The sequence below is a fragment of the Podarcis vaucheri genome (assembly GCF_965113315.1).
Source record: "Podarcis vaucheri genome assembly, chromosome: 8".
NCBI lineage: Eukaryota > Metazoa > Chordata > Lepidosauria > Squamata > Lacertidae > Podarcis > Podarcis vaucheri.
The window spans coordinates 47,328,743-47,347,940 of record NC_138766.1 but is presented as its reverse complement, the minus strand read 5'-3'; the positions used below and the strand labels follow the sequence as shown (position 1 = coordinate 47,347,940).

The 19,198-nt window shown below is 42.6% G+C and overlaps 1 protein-coding gene across 6 annotated transcripts; it reads left to right on the top strand.

Moving 5' to 3' along the window:
* The first annotated feature begins 49 nt into the window (after window positions 1–49).
* Window positions 50–17,565, top strand: NDC80 (NDC80 kinetochore complex component). Of its 6 annotated transcripts, none has more exons than XM_082236169.1 (17): window positions 50–70; window positions 1,242–1,374; window positions 3,723–3,812; window positions 4,304–4,430; window positions 4,971–5,143; window positions 6,961–7,063; window positions 7,586–7,675; window positions 8,317–8,410; window positions 10,367–10,473; window positions 10,604–10,748; window positions 11,309–11,514; window positions 12,041–12,193; window positions 12,598–12,687; window positions 14,582–14,674; window positions 15,159–15,289; window positions 15,824–15,926; window positions 16,780–17,565. In XM_082236169.1, exons 2-17 carry the CDS (start codon window positions 1,274–1,276, stop codon window positions 16,915–16,917), a joined length of 1,944 nt encoding a protein of 647 aa, XP_082092295.1. In that variant the 5' UTR covers window positions 50–70; window positions 1,242–1,273; the 3' UTR covers window positions 16,918–17,565. The 6 variants fall into 6 exon arrangements, with proteins under 6 accessions (XP_082092295.1, XP_082092290.1, XP_082092291.1 ...); XM_082236164.1 differs by lacking the exon at window positions 50–70 and adding an exon at window positions 79–224 and having other exon boundaries at window positions 1,245–1,374; XM_082236165.1 differs by lacking the exon at window positions 50–70 and adding an exon at window positions 79–224.
* Window positions 17,566–19,198: the final 1,633 nt, after the last annotated feature.

The window sequence follows — 19,198 nt, the reverse complement described above, 5'->3', positions numbered from 1 at the left end:
TGACGTCGCCTCTCCTCCCTTCACGCTTTCTTATACTGAGGGCGTCACTGGTGACGTTCCTGATTGGCGGGTAATTTTAAAAAAACACCAACCAACCAACCAAGAGCGGCTCCGCGATTAGACCGAGAAGGGTCTAAACAACGGGACCGGCGGCTGAAAGCCCTTTGGCGCAGGCGCTGCAGGCCTTGAGTGGGGTCGGGGGTTCTTCAGCTCGGCGGAAGGAGGTGATGGGGGGGGGAACCTATGGGCGGGGGGGGCCGTTTCTTTTCCCAGCGCCCTATGCAGGGAACGCCCTAATTTAAGGCTCCTCTGATCCTTCGCCGGTGGGCTGGGGCTCTGCGAAGCCTCCCGTCTCCTAATGTGAGATGCTTGGAAATATTCCTCTCTTCCTCCCCCTTGAAAAGAAACCCTCCCTTAACTGCACCTTCTGGCCTTGGTATGCTCAAGCGGGAATTTTATTTATTGCTCTCGGGTAAAAGGCTGCCCAGGGCTGCAGCCTCAAGGAACGAAAGTGCCCCCCTCCCGGTTCCCCGCTTGCTTCCCTTCTCAGGCGGGGCGCAGTTCCCCTCGACCTACTCTGCCTAACCCAGGGTGAGGGTAAGTGGCGGAGGCTCTGGGTGGCATCCCTGAGGGAGATGACAAAAATGAGTTTTTAAAAATAATTTTTGAAAATTGAGCTCACAAAACTTTTTAGTTCAGTCAACAAACGTAACGAAACACGGCTGGCACTGGGTGCCACACAGTGGGGGCGGGCACTTACTGCTGGGCCTGCAGCGTGCCCGAGCCACACATCTCTCCTGGGAGTGACGTGATGGCTTGGCGCTGCCTGAAACAGCAGTATGGGACTTGTGTCTGTCCTCCTCTCCCTCAGCCGCCCGACAGCTGAAGGGGAGGCTCCATGCAGCGTGCCTCGTCCCCAGCTGCAGGACGCCACACCTGGCACCCCAGCGGCTAGCTACACCACTGGCGAGGGTGCTGGAGAGTCCTCTCCTGCTGGGGTAGCTCGAGGCCCTTTTCTCAACGGAACAGGACTTTCGCCCCCGAGATCCCCAGTCGCCTTCCTGCCTCGTGGTAGATGATGGTGCCCTATTTATTTGTAGTCTGCCTTTTCGCTTGATGGGGTTCAAGGCGGCACACAGATAAAAAACCAACATAGACAGATGCCCAGCTTTTAAAAGAATAGCCTCGCTTGGACCTTCCCAGTTCTGTCGCTGACCAGGCAGCATGTTCACTCTCTCCAGCAGGCTTGCTCCTCTGCAGTTCGCCTACAACAATGCATCGCAGCTCCAGTACCAGCCGCCTCAGCTGCCGGCAGTCCATCCATCCTCTCAGGGTGCAGGATACCAACAAGGCGGTGCCCAATACTCCTCTAACGTAAGTAAGATACATAATTTCTCTTGTGGCAGGTTTCATTCCTGAAAGACAAAAGGGGTCCTGGGATGCTGCTATATACTTGCTTTTTGAAAGTCCATCCTGTGTGAGATTGCTGAGAACCTAAATTCTGTGTTAGGAATCATTAGGAAAGGAGCTGTTATGAGGGGGGGAAACTGCTCCTTTTCCCTTATGGGGTACCCAAGAGCCCATATAGAGTCCTTTTGTAGGTTCTCTATTGGTAGGAGAAATAACAAGAGGCCAACCAGAGAATATTGAGAAGCAAAGTAGCTATTAAGCTTGATCTTTATTAAACTGTTGCAACTGCTCACCACAAGCAGGAAAGAGGAGACTTTTGAAATTGCCCACCCAACCAACCAAGAAGCATCATACATACATCACAGAAGGGGTGTAGCCCAGGACCATCTCCCCCAATACATCATACATACATCACAGGGGGGCAGTCTAAAACAGAATCCTGAGTGTGTTATCTCCTGTCTGGCAGGTTACCCGATTGCATTATCTGGGTTTTGGCCACTCTTTCCTTATTATAACTACTTAATTCCCGAATCCAGGTCACAGGCTCACCCTATTCACACCTTAAATGTGCCCTTAAGGCAGGATTTATGAGCACAGAGACAGTGGGGAGGTTTTTCCTCATTTCTTTCAACCTTGCAGAGAAATATTTGAGGTCATTTTGGGAAAGAGAATGGTTTCAGGACTTTTCTGTGGGTTTCAGATATGTGGTTTACATATTTGTATGTGTTTGCTTGGTACATTTATGAACATCATATGTGTGTGTGTGTGAGAGAGAGAGAGAGAGAGAGAGAGAGAGAGAGAGAGAAAGAGCTTAAAATTCTTAGAACAGAACAAAACAACAACAACAACAACAACAAACCTGCCAATGCAATTCTCTGGTGACCTGTACCTGGAATGCTGGGTGCACTTCTGATCCACATACCTTAAAAAGACATTGTAGAGCTAGAAAAGGGCAAACATAATGTTCAAGGTGGGGAGCAGCTATGCGGAAAGGCTACAGCAGGCTTCCTCAAACTCGGCCCTCCAGATGTTTTGGGCCTACAACTCCCATGATCCCTAGCTAGCAAGACCAGTGGTCAGGGGTGATGGGAATTGTAGTCTCAAAACATCTGGAGGACCAAGTTTGAGGAAGCCTGGGCTACAGCATCAGGGCTTTTTAAGCTTGGGGGAAAGGCAGGTAAGCAGCCAGGGAAGGGCATGATGGAAGTATAAAGCTATGCATGATGAGTTTGATTGGGGATAGTGTTTCTTCCTCTTTAAATATTAGAACCAGGGGACATTATAAGTGAACATGAATGCTGAGAGCTTCAGGGCGGACAAAAGGAAGTACAGTGGTACCCCGCAAGACGAACGCCTCGGAAGACAAAAAACTCGCTAGACGAAGGAGTTTTTCGTTTTCTTAGCCGCTTCGCAAGACGCATTTACCTATGGGCTTGCTTCGCAAAACAAAGCTTGCCCCGCAATCTCCGGGGACAGAGGGGAAGGCGCGCACGCCTTCCCCTCTGTCTCCGAAGATTGCGGGGCAGGCAACGGGGAGAAGCAATCTTCTCCCCGCCGCCCCTTGCTTTAAACAGGTCCGGGCAGAGGGGAAGATGCGCGGCGCTTCCCCTCTGTCCCCGGACGGTCTCCATAGGAACGCATTGATTGATTTTCAGTGCATTCCTATGGGAAACCGTGCTTCGCAAGATGAAAAACTCGCAAGAAGAAAAAACTTGCGGAACGAATTGATTTCGTCTTGCGAGGCACCACTGTATTTCTTAACGTAGCACATAGTTAAGTCTTGGAATTAACTATCTCATGTAGGCGTGGCCACCAACATTAATTATTTTAAAAGGGGGCTAGACAGATTTATGGAGGATAAAGCTATGCTCTACCTCCACTAGCAGAGGTGGTATACCTCTGAATACCAGTTCCTGGAAATTGCAGGTGGAAGAAGCAATGTTCCACTCAGATCTCATCCACAAACTTCCCATAAGCTTCTCACTGGTAACATCTTTCAGCAAGGTTCGTCTTACATTCTTAAAGTACACATTTTGAAAATTGGAGTCCTGTTGATGTCTGGTTTCTATTTTAATGAGATTATTAAAGGTGTTGTATATAGCACATTAAAAATAAGCATAAGTCACAGTAAAAGGTCTATTTTTAAGGTAAGCAAGAGTAAAAATAATTAAGTGGATGTATATCGAACTTAATGTATGCAGCCTAACAACATCTGTATTGCAGTTTGATACTAATAGCTGGCAACTTAATTGTACAGAATTTAAAGGTAACTTATTTTGCTATGATGTGTGCAAATCAATATTCTTTTCAAGACAAGAGAGGAGGACAACCTTTGGAAAGCTGAGTGTGGGAAAACGTGGATCAGTGACATCGGAAAGGAAAACCAGTTTCTTTGGCAAAAGGTAATAGAGCGCACAGACAAAAACTCCTGAAAGGCCTACACTTGGCAGAATTTTTTTAAAAAGAAATGGGCATGAGGCTATTTAAGCCACAGCACCATTTAGAACGCTGGAGCAGTGTAACTTTGTGATGCTATTTCCAGCCAGGGGAAATGTTGCAACACTGTTACTTCCTATGCTTGGACGTACCAGTTTAGAAGCTATACCTACCCTTTGAATGTGGGAGAACTCTGGGTTGCTTTGTTTTTTCAAGCCAGATATAGAGTGGTTTAACACTTTTATTTGGCTAGAAAGAAATTCAAGAATACCTTAGGAAAAGGAAAAGCCCCACACTGCACTTTAATTTTCTGGTGGAATACTGTGGTGTGGCAAGTTGAATGACATTGTCAACTGTGAGTCTGACTTATTCTTGTAACCTAACATTTGTGTCCAAGTAGCTCTGTTTGCTTAGTAGCAGCTAACTTAAGATTGTCATCTTACTCCTTTGTTTCTAGGAGCAGTGGCCCTGGAAGCTTACGAAGCAGCCAGTATGGGGCATTCGGGAATATGGAAAAGATCAAGGAACCTAGGCCACTTCATGATAAAGCATACGTCCAGCAATGTATCCGACAACTCTACGAAGTACTTTTAAACTACTTATATTTGCCCTGGGTTTAGAATATTTAGCTGGTTTTAGTTGCCCCTGATTGATCCACCTTAGGAATCTCATTGTAAGATAAAAAGGGTAAAAAAAATACCCTAAGTAAATGAGCAGCTGGATTTTTTAAAGTGTTAAATACTTTGATACATTTATTTTTTAAAAGATGAAAGGTGTGTGGTGCTGTTAGAAGAGGCATTCCTTTCTTTTATACTGGTAGGGGTGGGGATGCCTTTTCTAAGATGCCACCTTCTGAAAAAAGGATTTTAAAAAAACCCAACAACAACAACGTGCAAGGCAGAAGTATTTTTGCTCATACAAGTCTTTGTAGACAAATTCATTTAACTTGCATGGTTAGCTTTATTTGAGTGGTGCCCTAATTTGGATTGTGTGGCTTCATGCGGCTCTGGCGTGAAATCTAACATATATACACTATGTATAAGCTGCTCATAGGTCTTTACTGTAATAAGAGGTATAATTTTGAAATAACTAAATGTGATAGAAATATAACATTCCCCCCTCAGTTTCTTACTACATATGGATATGGTCCTACTGTCTCTGTGAAGTCACTCCAGGCTCCATCTACTAAGGACTTTGTGAAAATCTTCACTTTTATTTATGGGCAATTTTGCCCTTCTTATGAGCTTCCCAGTTCTAAGTTTGAAGAAGAAATTCCAAGAAATTTTAAAGAGCTTGGGTAAGTACCAGGATAATATACTATATGCACATTTTTGTCATATGAGAACATTGTCTAAACTGCTAAAAACAGGAAACTCTGACCCGTGGGCCAAACTTCACCCACCAGATTGTTTAAGGGAAGCCACACCCACCCTATGTAGGGAAAATTTGGAGATTCCCTTACTGGAGGTCAATAAGATAATGATTGCATTTGCAAAGTAGCAACCCCAATTGTGGAAGTCACTACAAAGGATTCAAAGACAATACATGCATGCGCATAGCATTGTAAAATCATTAAACCCACCCCTTCATTACGTTAGTTCAACACAGTCATAAAACATCATTTCAGCAACACTAATTAGCACTTTACACTTTTTGACATGCTGCCAGGTGAAGGCACCATCACACTCTGACCCTCAAACTGAGGGAGGAAGGAGCCACAAGTTGCCAGAGCCTAGAAACATATTGCAAGTCTTCTCAATGGACTTCATCACATTGATTTAACTTTTATCAAGGGGCAGTTTCCTCTGTAGCTCAGGTTTCCCCCCCCCTTCTGTGCCCAAAACAAAGCCTCTAGGCATAATGTATGGCATTTGTTTTAATCTGAAATAACTACCATTGTGTAGTCTACTGGCTCATTACCCATAAACCACTGGCTCACATTAAGAATACTATTTCATATTTATCAAAAATATAGAAATATGATCCATCCTATTTTGTGTAGGAAAGGATAATTGGCTGGATCTAGACACATCAAGGAAGCATTTCAGTTGAATGCATTGTGAACTTTATGAGAAATTGTGTTGGCAAAATGGAACTCCAGAGCGCCATTTGGTGTTACTGTTATAATGCAGCCATATACAGTGGTACCTTAGTACTCAAATGACTAGCCGGTTTGCGAACGTTTTTTGGAAGCCGAACGTCCGACACAGCTTCCACAGCTTCTGATTGAGTGCAGGAAGCTCCTGCAGCCAATCAGAAGCTGCACCTTGGTTTTTAAACGGTTTCGGAAGTCGAACGGACTCCCAGAACAGATTAAGTTCGAGAACCAAGGTACCACTGTAAAACACACATAAAACTATACAGCATGTGGTCTGTCTCACTAACATATTGGCACAAAGAAAGTATATTGCAAATATTGACTGGGTGGCAATTATGCATCGAGTCTTGACTTTAACCTGGTCTTGCTAGCTTTGATAACCTGTTGTTATCTTTTGACACAGGCATAGTCAACATGCTATGCACAGTTAACTTAAATGGCCAAATTGTGGATTGTAAGAAATAACCATAACTGAACCTTGGGCAGAGCAATCCTAAATGGGGCTAGGGAGCAACTGCATGGTAGAGTAGAGTCACTGCCACATCCAAAGCCTTGCTGCTTGTACTGATATAGTGTGTTTGTGTGAGAGGCACAGATATGTGGTCTGTCTCTTACTGCAGTAGCACCTAAGGAGTCCTAATAGGGGACCCCTCAGCAGGAAGCAGTCGTGGATCCAACAGATCCTTAGCTAGCTCTGCTCCACCCCTGTAATGCCCTGAATCAGAGCCCTACACTGGCTACCAGTGATGGGATCATTGCTAGCAGTAAATAGCTTCTCAACTGACTGCTTTTGGCAAACCACAACAAGGTCTCTCAGGTGGCTGGATTTTGCAGACAAATAACTCCACCATATCCTAATCTCTCGTGGGTTGATGCATAATCAAACTGGAGGGGGGAAATGCTTTTCATATCTGACTATACTTCCTAACCTTAATATTAAATAGCATATATTTTTGTATCTTTTAAAAATCAAAATATATTACACAACTTTCTAATATTTTCTGCTTCTGTTATAGATACCCCTTTGCATTGTCAAAAAGTGCTATGTGCACAGTGGGAGCACCGCATACATGGCCTCAGATTGTAGGAGCTCTGGTCTGGCTGACAGATTGTGTCAAGGTACCACAAAGCCATTGGAATAAGTCTCCAGTTACTTTTACAGGGATTGCAAGTACTGTAAATCAAACATGGAAAGCTAGGGTTTACTTTTACTTTTTATATTTTTATAAACATGGAAGCTCTAAACATTTTATATTGGTCAGGTAAACTTGTAGCCGTTTTAGACTCACTGTGCTGGCGATTTTGAGAGCCAGGTTCTTTGCAACTTAAGAGTTTTAGAACTACTTTGAATTTAGGTGATATAGAGAAGGCTCGGCCAAAGCAATAATATCTAGGTAATTTTAATACTGCATTTTCTTGCTTACATCTATTTTGGTAAATGTGCTATTGACAAGAGATTTGTACAGCTTCATTGCTGTTACTAAGGAAACCTACATACTCCTGTATAAATGTAAAGAAATCTACTTTGCACATTTATTCATGAACTTCACTGGTCTACAGCAGCAGTTAGGTATCAGCTGCATTCTATTGAATAGTACTAATTCATGCATGTTAATATATGATCTTCTCTGTCCTTTTCAGTTGTCTTTTTATTTGAAAGAAAACATGCCATCATTTGATGAAGGGCAGACCTTGGAAGGAGAGACTGAAGATGGAATTATACATAACAAAGTATGTGATGTGAAATATCAGGAAACGTGCTATTTTTGCAAGAACACAAAAAAGCAATGTTCTGGTCTAAAGGAAGAGACAGCTTCTCTTCCCCTCCCTCTTGATTTCCCCAACTCTGCCCCAGCAGTCTCTTCATCTGTGAGCCTACACATAGGCACAGAGTTTAGAAAATTTTGAGAGAAACAGAAAATTTCTACTGAGGTCTACTAATCTCATGCTTTAATTCCTGTTAATAGGCAGGGTTGAGTATCCATCTGAGTATTTTATAATTCCATTTGTTTCAGCAGTGTATCATTACCACCTCTTCTCTGCTCTCCCCACACACACAGTGGTGTATTTCCAAAATACAGTGGTGCAGAAGATTTGCACCAATTCCTAAAGCACCCCTGCCAGTGTAGTTAGCAGATAGAATCATGCGCCTAATGTCCCTCAAAATACAAAAATGTTTTTTTTATTTGTTTGAAGTTCCGTTAAAGCTCTAGCTAAAATGCAGCTGATTCCAGGAAATGTAGAAATAAAAAACTTGGTTGCTCATCTTGGATTATATTATAGACTTGCTACATAATACAGTTCTGATTGGCCTCTGCTTCTGTGGTTAAAAATCCCTATAATGAAACTGACTTGAATAACTTTATTTGCAGCTTTTTTTAGACTACACTATAAAATGTTATGACCATTTTATGAGGGGTGGAGACAGCTTTGAAGAATTCGATGCTGAAATATACTCCAAATTAAGTAAGTAGTTTTCATTTAAAAACTAAATAGAGCTCAATGGGTGCAAATGCTAATCTTGTGGTTTCTTCAGCACTTTTCTGTAGTTAACATGTTTTTAAAAAATTGTTAACCCATAGTGAACTTGTTGAAATATAATCAATCATTTAGTTAAATGGAAGAATCTTATCTCAAAACCTTCTCACTTTGCCCAGCTCCCTTTTCTGTGACCCCAAGTACTTATATCTAGCCTCTAGAAGTCATATGGATAAAAACAGTCCAATCCAGTCCAGGTATCTTTAGGAAACCCTATCCCTGGTTAAAGTAATCATTGATTATAAAAAATAAACAATTTGTGCTTGATAAACTACAGTTCCTGCATTTTATCAGTCTTTTCTGACAGGCATGGGTTAGTTTTTAGGTCATTGGGGCATTCTAGTCAATAGTCCATAGGTATTTAATATTAAATATTGCTATTTGGCAGTATCCAGGTCCACAGCAGAGCTGCTACACTGGAGTAATGTGGGCAAGAGTATAGGATGCTTGATTAAATTTTAGCAAAAATATGGGGACTGATTTTTTTTAATGCCCCATAGACGTGGTGGTGGGAATAGTATTAGTGTCTCAAACAGCTTCAACCAGGCATCAAGTCTTCCTGTGCGCACTATGTTTTGACAGAGAAATATGTGATGAACTAGTGAAAGCTTGGTACCTTAAATTCTCGTCCTCATGCATTTGCCTTGCTTTCCATCTTTCCCTGAAATCTATTCCTTTTTTGATGTTTCCATATACCGTATTTTTCATCCCATAGGACGCACCTAGTTTTTGGGGGGGGAAATTTCCTTTATTTCCCCCCCAAAAAAAACCAGGTTGGGGAAACCGAACCAGGTCGAGGAACAGCGGGATGGCGGCGCTGCGCCTCCTTGCTGTCCCCCGAGCTTGTGGGGCTGGCCAATGTGTGTCCGGCGGGCGGGGTGCTCTGCTTCAGGGCGCCCCTCGCGCCGGGTGGCAGGCTGCTATCCGCACCGTGGGGAGCCCTGCGGGGAACTCCCCAGGGCTCCAACACGCTGCGGATGCCTGTCCGGCGGGCAAGGTGCTCTGCTTCAGGGCGCTCCTTGCGCCGGGAGGCAGGCTGCTATCCGCAGCGTAGGGAGCCCTGCGGGAACTCCCGCAGGGCTGCCTAGGCTGCGGGTGTGTTCCCGAAGCGCCGGACGCTGTGCTTCCAGTGCGCCCGGCACTCCGGGAAATAAGCTGCCTAGGCTGCGGATGTGTTCCTGAAGCCTGGAGAGCGAGAGGGGTCAGTGCGCACTGACCCCTCTCCCTCTCCAAGCTTCAGCAAAAGCCTGCATTCGCCCCATAGGACACACCCAGATTTCCCCTTCATTTTTGGAGGGGGGAAAGTGCGTCCTATAGGGCGGAAAATACGGTATGTTGCCCGTTTACATTTCCGTATGGTGTTTCCATTTATCTGGTAGCTTCCATTTCCCCTATCCAACCAAACTATTCTAGCCTTGGTTGAACTGTAATATATTAAAAATGGTCCTAGGACATGCTCTCAGCCCCATGATGTAGCTTTTTGGCTAATTATGTACCGACATTGCTTGGATAATTGACTACCTGGGAGCCCTTTGTTCACCACCTTGAGTTCAATGATGAAATAAAGGTAGAATATAAATGTAACGAATAAAAATAAGTGCTAATTGAAACTTTTACTGTATTCATCACTCACAACTTGTATTTCATGTAAACAAGCGACAAAGTATTCCACACAGAGAGCAGTTAGGGCAATCTATTCTGCAATGCAGCAACTTCATTCCTTTTGGACATTGCATTGCAAAATAGCAGTGACTTGTAAAATCTGCAGAAGCCTGTGTAAATTTGCTTCCTAATGTATTCTTTGTTCTGAGCTCCCTGTTTTGGTATAATTGGTGTGTTGAGTTATTAGCAGGTTATTTTGACTTTTTTTTCTTTTTCTTTCAGAGGATCTGTTTAAGATAAATGAACATCATTTGGAGGCGTTTGAAGCAGAACTAAAAAAGCTGAATGAGGAGATTGCAAAGCGTGAGAAGGAGAGAGAAAGTGAACCGGTGTGTAAATGGCTGTGGGAATACTATTTAAAATATCTTCCCCACACTTGTTTTATCTGCCATTCAGGATATGATTTCATTGCAGTATGTTAACTTATCTATTGTGAGCATTTGTTTTCTTTTTTTAAAGGACCGTTTAGGGAATCTACGGAAACTGAAATCATCTTTAAAGGCAGATGTTCAGAAATATAATGCTTACATGGCCAACCTGGAATCTCGCTCAAATGCGTTCAGTCAAAAATCAAAGAGTATTACGGAGGAGTTGGAGGCTGGTGGTAAGGACAAAACACTGCTCAACAGTAACTTGCTGTATAACTTATTTCATTGTCCCATCTAAGGTTTTCTAAAATAAAATATTGTGCATACCTCTGTATTGTAGTGAACTTTTTCCAAAGGAGGGATTTGCATAGAAATTATTTGTTTTTGAACTACTCTGAGCTGGTAAACAAAGTCAAGTTAGTCATATGAAGATAATTTTTAGATCTAAAATAAAGGTACCCTTAAAGTATATAGGGCTTATTCCAAACTATAAGACAGGTTCTTTTTTGTGGTATTTCCCAAGTGCCAGGAAAAAAATAACACTGAGATTATCTATATCTTCCCTTCATAATTTTGGTAAGTTTCTCATTTATTTCAATAAGTTTCAGTTTGTGAAAAAGCAGAATTCCACTTGAGAACTCAAGTTCCAAACACTCTGGAATTTTATCCACAAATGCGTTTTAAGCTAATTTAAAAGAAGTAGAAATGAGTGCTGTGATCTGCAGCAACATCTTCGTGACTGGTTCTGTTTTTCATTTTGGGTTCCTAACAAAGTTTTACATGTTCTTAAATTTAGCCATGGAAATGGAAGCCCTGAAACAAGAGAATGCTCAACTGAAGTACATTTGTGATAATCAGAAGCACTCAGTTGCAGATATTGAGAGGCTAAAGAGTGAAATAGAGGAGTTGCTGCAGACAGTCAATAAAAAAACCAAGGAACTGGAGACAGAGCAACATCACTTGTGGAATGAGGAATTAAAATACGCTAGAGGAAAAGAAGAGGTATGTGAATCTACACTAATGTTTTGAAATCAGATATTTTGGCCACTCACAAAGTCTGCTACTTTATGCTTTCTAAACTGGATGAAATTGCAGAGCTTGATTTTTGTGATAGAAGAGTGATTGCTAGAATCCTAACGGTTTCTCAAGCAGCTAGAGCATGAGGTATAGCCACGATTTTGCTTTTAGTCTTTAACTTAAGCAATAGTAGTTGCAGTTCTGTTTGCCTGACACTGGATCCTGTTTCAGCTACAACAGTGCATATTTTTGTTGAGAATTGGTGTAGCAAAACTGACTTGGATCAACTGCTGCCTGGGTCACTATAGTCTAACAACTACTTAACTTTTTACTGAATCACACTGAAAGACAATATAGAGAGGGTATTTTTTCCATGTTGAAGCACAAAACAAATGTGAACCAAAAAAGCACCAAATACTTTAGGTTTTGTTTCCTTGCTCTTGTCAATTTATCAACTGCAGTGTTTTAAAGCTGTACCTCTTTTTGTGTCCCCTCCCCCCACCTTTAACAGATTGAAGCCCAATTGGCAGAGTTCCATAGAGGGGCTCGAAAGCTGAAACTAATACCTATAAATTCAGAGAACTCCGGCGGCCTTGATTTTGAGATTAAGTTTAAGCCAGATTCAGGGCCAAACTGTCTGGTCAAATACAGAGAACAAATTCATGTAAGTGTATGCTTATGTTTTGGTGTAAATAGTCCTCTTTTTAAAAAGCCATGCAAAGTGGATGGGGGTAGATTTTAACATTGCTTACAAATGAAGAACACTTAGCAGAACTAATTTGTCCTACTTGTGGACTTCCCATAGGCTCCTGGATGGCAACTGTTGGTAAAGAGGATGCTGGCTGTCTTTATGATAGAATGGATAAATGAATCAGAATGATAGTGTATTATCTTAAATTTATTAAAATATAACTAGCTCTTCCAAAGTTGTCACAGTGGGATAAGGATGCAAGCAGTCAGGACTAATTTGGCCCCTTGGGTATCCTATCAGTTCATGGAAATGTCTCTTTCACTCAGTTTTCATCTCTCTCTCCCACCCCCTTTACAATATCTCTATAATCATTACAGGTCCCACTTAAGCACCTCATTAGCAATACTGAAGACGAAATTGAAAGTGCAATAAAGAGAAAAATTGGTCTAGAAGAGGCCTTAGAACAGGTGAGTGTCCAAATACTTTGGCTTCAATTGGAAGCCACTGCCTTTCAAAATTTTAACTGTCCCCAAAACAAAAAATATAAACTATGTAGATTTGTGTTGGTGGTTAAGTACAGGTAGCTAGTTAGTAGTGGAGGGAATAGCTGGATGAATAGTGGAATGAAGAAAAGACAGGGAACTATTGGTGCCTTTAATCCCTTTTCAGCTACACACTTAACTTTTCTGAATGTAGATGTAGCTCATGCATTTTCAAACCCTGTTCTGCATGTAGGCTAAATAGTGAAGTTTTAGATTCTTGAGATGCCAAATCTGACAATATGATTGATTCTAAACTCATTCCCTGATCCTCTAAGGCAGTGTTTCCCAACCACTGTTCCGCGGCACACTAGTGTGCTGCGAGATGTTGCCTGGTGTGCCGCGGGGAAAATTAAAAAATTTGAAAGATTTTTTTTTAAAAAGTCAAATTTTCGATTGGGGCGCCGTCACTAGATGACCCCTGGGGTTCCCTCCCTCCCTCCCGCTCTGCGCCTCCCTCCTCCTCCTCCGGGGAGGCCCTTCCTGGCTCTCGGCCAAGGCTTGGCGGCTGCCACTCACTCACTCGCTCGCCCACCCATCCCTGCACCCGGCCTCTCCCCCTCCGTCCCCGTCCGTAGTCCCCTCACCCTTGGGCTCCGCGCCCGCGCGGGGTGCACAAACTACGTTTCCCAGCGTGGCCTGGCGGGACGGGCGTTTTGTTTGAAGTGCTCTTCTCCCGGCCATGGAATGAGCACAGCGGCGGCGGCCGGGCGGGCAGGGGCTCTTCCGCGCAGACCCCGCGCAGCCTGCCTGCGCCCCCGCGGAGATCGGGCGGCAGGATGGAGCCCGGGGATCCCCGCGGAGGCGGAGCGGCGGAGGCAGAGGCTGCCCCCCAGGTAGGGCTGCGTCGGGGGTGTGTGTTTATTTTTGCAATGCTGCATCCGCGCCGGAGGGGACACATCGGACCGCGGGGAGACCCCTTGGCGGGCGTGCAAGGCAATGTATGCGTGCAGGCATTGCATGGAGTGCAGTGCAGTGCAATGGCAATGCGGCGCCCTGCATGCATGCATGCAACTTCCACCGGCGCTCCGGACTTGGCAGGTGAGGGGGGTCCCCAGTGGGCGGCAGAGAGAGCCAGGAGGGCGAAGGGGAGCCGGGGGGGAGCAGCGCTGCTCCCCGAGCCGAGCCCAGGGGGAAACTTCGGCGTCGTTGCGCCGGGTGTTGGAAGCGGAGGCTGGCGGGGGCCCCTCACCTGCAAAACCTGGTCGCCTCTCATATATTTCGTGCATTGCATTCATTGCCCACTTTCTCCTCCAAGGAGCTCCCGGGGGCGCGCGTGGTTCTCCCCGTGTTATCCTCGCAACAACAGCCCTGCGAGGTGGGTCAGGCGAGTGGCCCAAGGGAGCACCCAGGGATTGTCCTGGCCAGGTGGGTGATTTGAACCCTGCTCTCTGCCCGGTCTTCGTCCTCATTTAGCCCCCACATGTGCATGACTGTGCATGACTGAGGTTTTCCCCCCTCGTCTTGGCTATGGTGTGAGTCTGTGCTGTTAATTAATGGGGTTCTGCCTTCGGAGAAGATGAGCCAGCCCTCAAGGAGGTGATTATGTAATTTGCTAGCAATTCATGTCCCTCCCGGCGTGACGCTGCGCACACTGACGTCACGGGGCTGTAATGGTGATGTGCCTCGAGATTTTTTTCATGAAACAAGTGTGCCTTTGCCCAAAAAAGGTTGGGAAACACTGCTCTAAGGCAGCATGTTAGGAGTGTTCTGTCTGCCACCACTAGAAGTGTAGATGTCTAAGAAAAGGACTGGATACAAGGAATACTTTGTTCCTTTCTTCTGCTATTGATATCTTTTTATTAAATGCACATTTTTAAAGGGAAGCACAATGGTAGCAGAGCAGAACAGCACTCTGAAAATGCTAAGAGAAGAAGGCCAAAAAATGGAAGATCATTATCAGCAAATAATGAAGGTAGGTAAAGTGTTGCTAAACAGGTTTGAACACTTACGAAACAGTAATTTGTTTACTGCATTGCTAGTCTGCATCTATTTATAAATATATGTTTCTAAATAATTCCTTTAAAGTGCTGACTTAGGACAATGAATGTTTGCTTTTATGAAATGACATATGAAATTCGGAAGTGGTTGACTACTTCACTTGGCAGGCTTGTAAGCGACAAACTGCTTGTGAGGGATAGTGTGTCTGAATTTTCATGAAAGCTTGAGGATACACCACAAGAGTCTTCACAGCCTCCACCTGGAATGGGAGCTAATTATCTGCTGCTGAAGAAAAATAGTCCCTATCCTAGAGCAATATTCCAGAATTGAAACAAGGCCACTATATTTTATATTTATAGCCCTCCTCCCAATTTCCTCTTTGAATAGATAGTGTCTATATACATGTTACAACCATGTCATTACATTAGCGTATTCTGAAGTGATAATTCATATTGCAGAAAACTGAAGAAGAGGAAGAAAAAGGTATCCAAGAGCTGGAATCGTTGGAAAAACATAAATATTTGCTTGAGGGTGGAGTCAATGAAGGTGTCAGTGAAGCTAAGAAAGAGCTACAAGAACTCGAATGCCAGTAAGTGGAATAGTCTATTGAGATGTAGATGTAGGGTGTGTTTTAAAATATGCTAATGTATCTGAATTTTGTTGCTCTTCTGCAAGTGCTCAGTTATTTTTGAACAGTTATCTATATTGAATGAATGCAAGAAAAGATCTAACACCAAATTTGGTATGCCTTCACCCATTAAAATCAATAAGCATACAGCGGTGCCTCGCAACACGGAAAACTCGCTAGACAAAAGAGTTTTCCGTTTTGGAGGTGCTTCGCAAAACGAATTTCCTATGGGCTTGCTTCACAAGACGACAATGTCTTGCGAGTTCCTGCTGGTTTTTTTCCCTTCCCCCCCCCCTTTTTCTAAGCCGCTAAGCCGCTTATCAGCTGATCTGATCAGCAGATAAGCCGATAATACCGCTAATCCTTCAATGGGCTTGCTTTGCAAGACGAAAAACCGCTAGACGAAGAGAATCACAGAACGGATTCTTTTCGTCTTACGAGGCACCACTGTACTTAACAGTTTTGGATTGTAGTCATGATGTATTTACTCCCCAGATACCAAGTGGTTATGAAAACAACATCGGAAGAGAAACGGAGAGTGCATAAAAATCTACAACTCTGTCTGGAACTGACATCTAGCCATCTTGTGTCTGTAAAGGTAACTAATTCTACACTTAAACTGTTGTTTATTTTCATCAATCTGTGATTCCTTAAATGCTTATTCTTTAAGTGCTTATTTCTTCATGAGTGACCATACATAGTTTAATAACCATGCATGTGTTTTTCATATGGAGGGGCTATAGCTCAGTAACAGAGCATAAAGATGTGCAAGCAGAAAGCCCCAGGTTGGGATCCTGGCATCTCCATGAGATAGATTGATGAGAAAGCCCTCAGTCTGAGTCATTGGAGTGCTGCTACCAGTCAGAACAGATAGCACTGAGCTTAGGTGGAGCAAGTGACCTCATTAGGTACATGGAAGCTTTGCAAATTGTGGGGAGATAATTTGGTACTTTCATATTATATTCCTGTTTCCATATATGTGTTGGAATTATGCCTGATAAAATACTACCTGCATATTGCAGGGGGTTAGACTACATGATCCTCAGGATCCCTTCCAACTCTATGAGTCTATGGGATTACTAATTTATTAAAATCATGCTATGGTAGTTTCTCAAAAAAATCCTGATCATACTGTATGATTTACTGTGCCAGACTGGATGGGCATGTTTATTTGAATGCACATCTAATTGAGGGCAACAAAGTGCATTGGATTTATGCCTATGGTTCCTGATCCAACAAATGATAGCTTGTTTCTCTGTGTTGGTTTTCTTATCTGGGTCTGGACAAGAGTTTCCAGCAAGATGATGAGACATATTCCCAACATTACTTTGATAATGTTGCTTCTCCACAATGCTTGCTTTGTTTTTATAAAAGGTGAAAGGTTGAGATTTCTCTTCTGCTATGCCTTTCAAAAATACAGTTCTAAAATCTGATCTCTTATTTTATTCTAGACCTACCTGACTGAGCAAAATGCAAAAGTTGATAGGGCATTTGGTAAACTGATGTCTGAAGATCCAATGGCAAACTTGAAAGAAATCCTAAATACTTACAAAAAGAAGGTTGAGACTTTGTATGCCTCAGAAAAATGAGTGAAAACCTATTTGAATCTTTTACAAATAACATTATGCTATGCTTAACTTTATTTCCATATATTCCAATTTAGCATGTATTTCAAAGATGATAAAGTTTTTTTTAAAAAAAAGTTGTGTTGATCCAGTAGTGTGTTGTCACATGCTGTTAATATCCCTCACTTCATTTAATGTCCTTACTTGAATGGGACTTAGCATCATGGATAGGCGTACACACTACACCTTTTCTAAGATGCTATCTGTCTCATTCACTTTTTGTAAATTGTTGCAGCCCTTCAAAAAGATTCTTGCAGGCAAATGGCTTCATTTTTTATAATGGCATACCAAAATTAATATACAAAACAAACTGTAGATACAAAGACTGTTCTTATACCAGCTTGTTTTTTGGCACGTATAACTATTTTCCTATTAATATTGGGTTAAGTAATTTCAAAAGGCAATTAAGGGTTGGGACTTGGTCTAGTGAGCTATTTAGCACTATTTAAATTATCTGTTAAACTACTAATTTGTATAGTTCCCTGAAGAGTTTAATAACATGTACATGTTTAGTTCAATTTTATACTTTTCATCATTTGTATTATCCTATTTTTGTGTATTATTGTTGTGTGTTATCCATAGTTACCTTTATTAAATAGATGTTGCTTGCTACCCTGTGCTATATGCTATGGTGGTTTTTTAAATATATGAATGATGGCCACTCTCCTGGTCCTCAAGAAGGTCACCAAAGTTTTTCAAGGTGAAACCACTATTACTAAGATAAGCTATGAGCACATAGTGGAAGGTGACCATGCTTTATTCAAAAATACCCATGACATTGTTTGTACAGAGACGAATTGAAATGCAAAGTTCTCTGGTATTCCTGCATATTGTACAATCATACAGGATCCTAAGGCACTGCTCTGTGAACAAAAAGGGCCTTTAATCCAATGGAGGTGCTTGCTAAAAGGATAGGGAGGATTTTTGTTTGTGTGAATTTTCTTCATACATTAAGCTGCTCATGCTGCTTCAGAGGACTCTTACCCTTAAGCAGGTTTTGCAAGAATGTAAAATCAGAAAAAGGGCCTCCTTCTGTGGTAGGAAGTGGTAGGAAGATCGATTCATGAGGCACAATTGTCATATGCCACTTTGGGGATGGGACTGAATAGTGAACTTTGAACAACAGCCTTGTTGTGTGTGCCAAGTTGATCAGGTATGAGATACACAGTTCGGGAATCTTTATTTGCAGGTGGTGAATGCAAAGATACTAGGATGAACAACCAGACCACAACCTGCGGTCTTTCTTTGCAACAATTAAAACAAATAACCAGACCACAAATGAAGGTTCAAAGCTCTATTTTCTTAAACCAGTATTACACAGTGAGCAATTGGAGCCTTATTCTTTTCTGACTAACCCATCCCAACCTTCTCATAGTGTGGTTACACACTGCCATCCATCAATGTCTAATTTTATTATTTGTTTATTAGACATTTATTTCTGATTAGTTATTGTATTCTTAAGCTGTCTACAAACATCTGTTCTTAATGATCCATGATTAATATATCCATTCTTTACATTAATTTGAGATTAAACAATACTAGCCATACTTCATGTATATTCAACTTTTTATTCTTTCACATTTGAACACAGAATGTTCTTAACCTCTACTTAAAAAAAAAAAATTCTACTGGGAGTTTATAGATTGCTAAGGAGCACGGCTAATATCAAATAATGGAGTTTTAATTAAAAAATGGAGTCCCAACAGAGAGAGATAGGAAATTCTCCTTCCTCGATTTTATATGACTACTTAGGGGTTTGTGTCTGCTTGCCAAGTCCCCTAGACTAGAGCATCAGTGTCCTACCCCAGCTGACAGCAGCACCCCAACATGTGCCAGCTTATTCCATAGTACCCGCATCCTCTCTCTGAAGCATCTCTTGCTCTGCAGGGCACAGCTGAGCTTAACTGTTTCTCCCTGCTTCTGGTGACATCACTCCACCACCCGCCCCTCAATTAAGCCCTTTTTATCTACAGAGGGAGGACTCCATTCATTTGTATTCTAACACCTATTTCCTTTGAGGCTTTGAACTCCTAATGGTTAATCCCACCAGGTGGTCACCTCACAAAGAAGTTTGCCTGACTTGATTAACACTTGTTTATTTGGATAAGATTGTAATGTCTAATACACAACCCAGGAAGTGTGCCTATTTAACTAGCTTTTATCTGCTAATTACTGATGCCTATCCCTGGGTCCACCACACCTCTTCCTACCCCTAATACACATCTGGGTCTGGCTATTTTCCCAT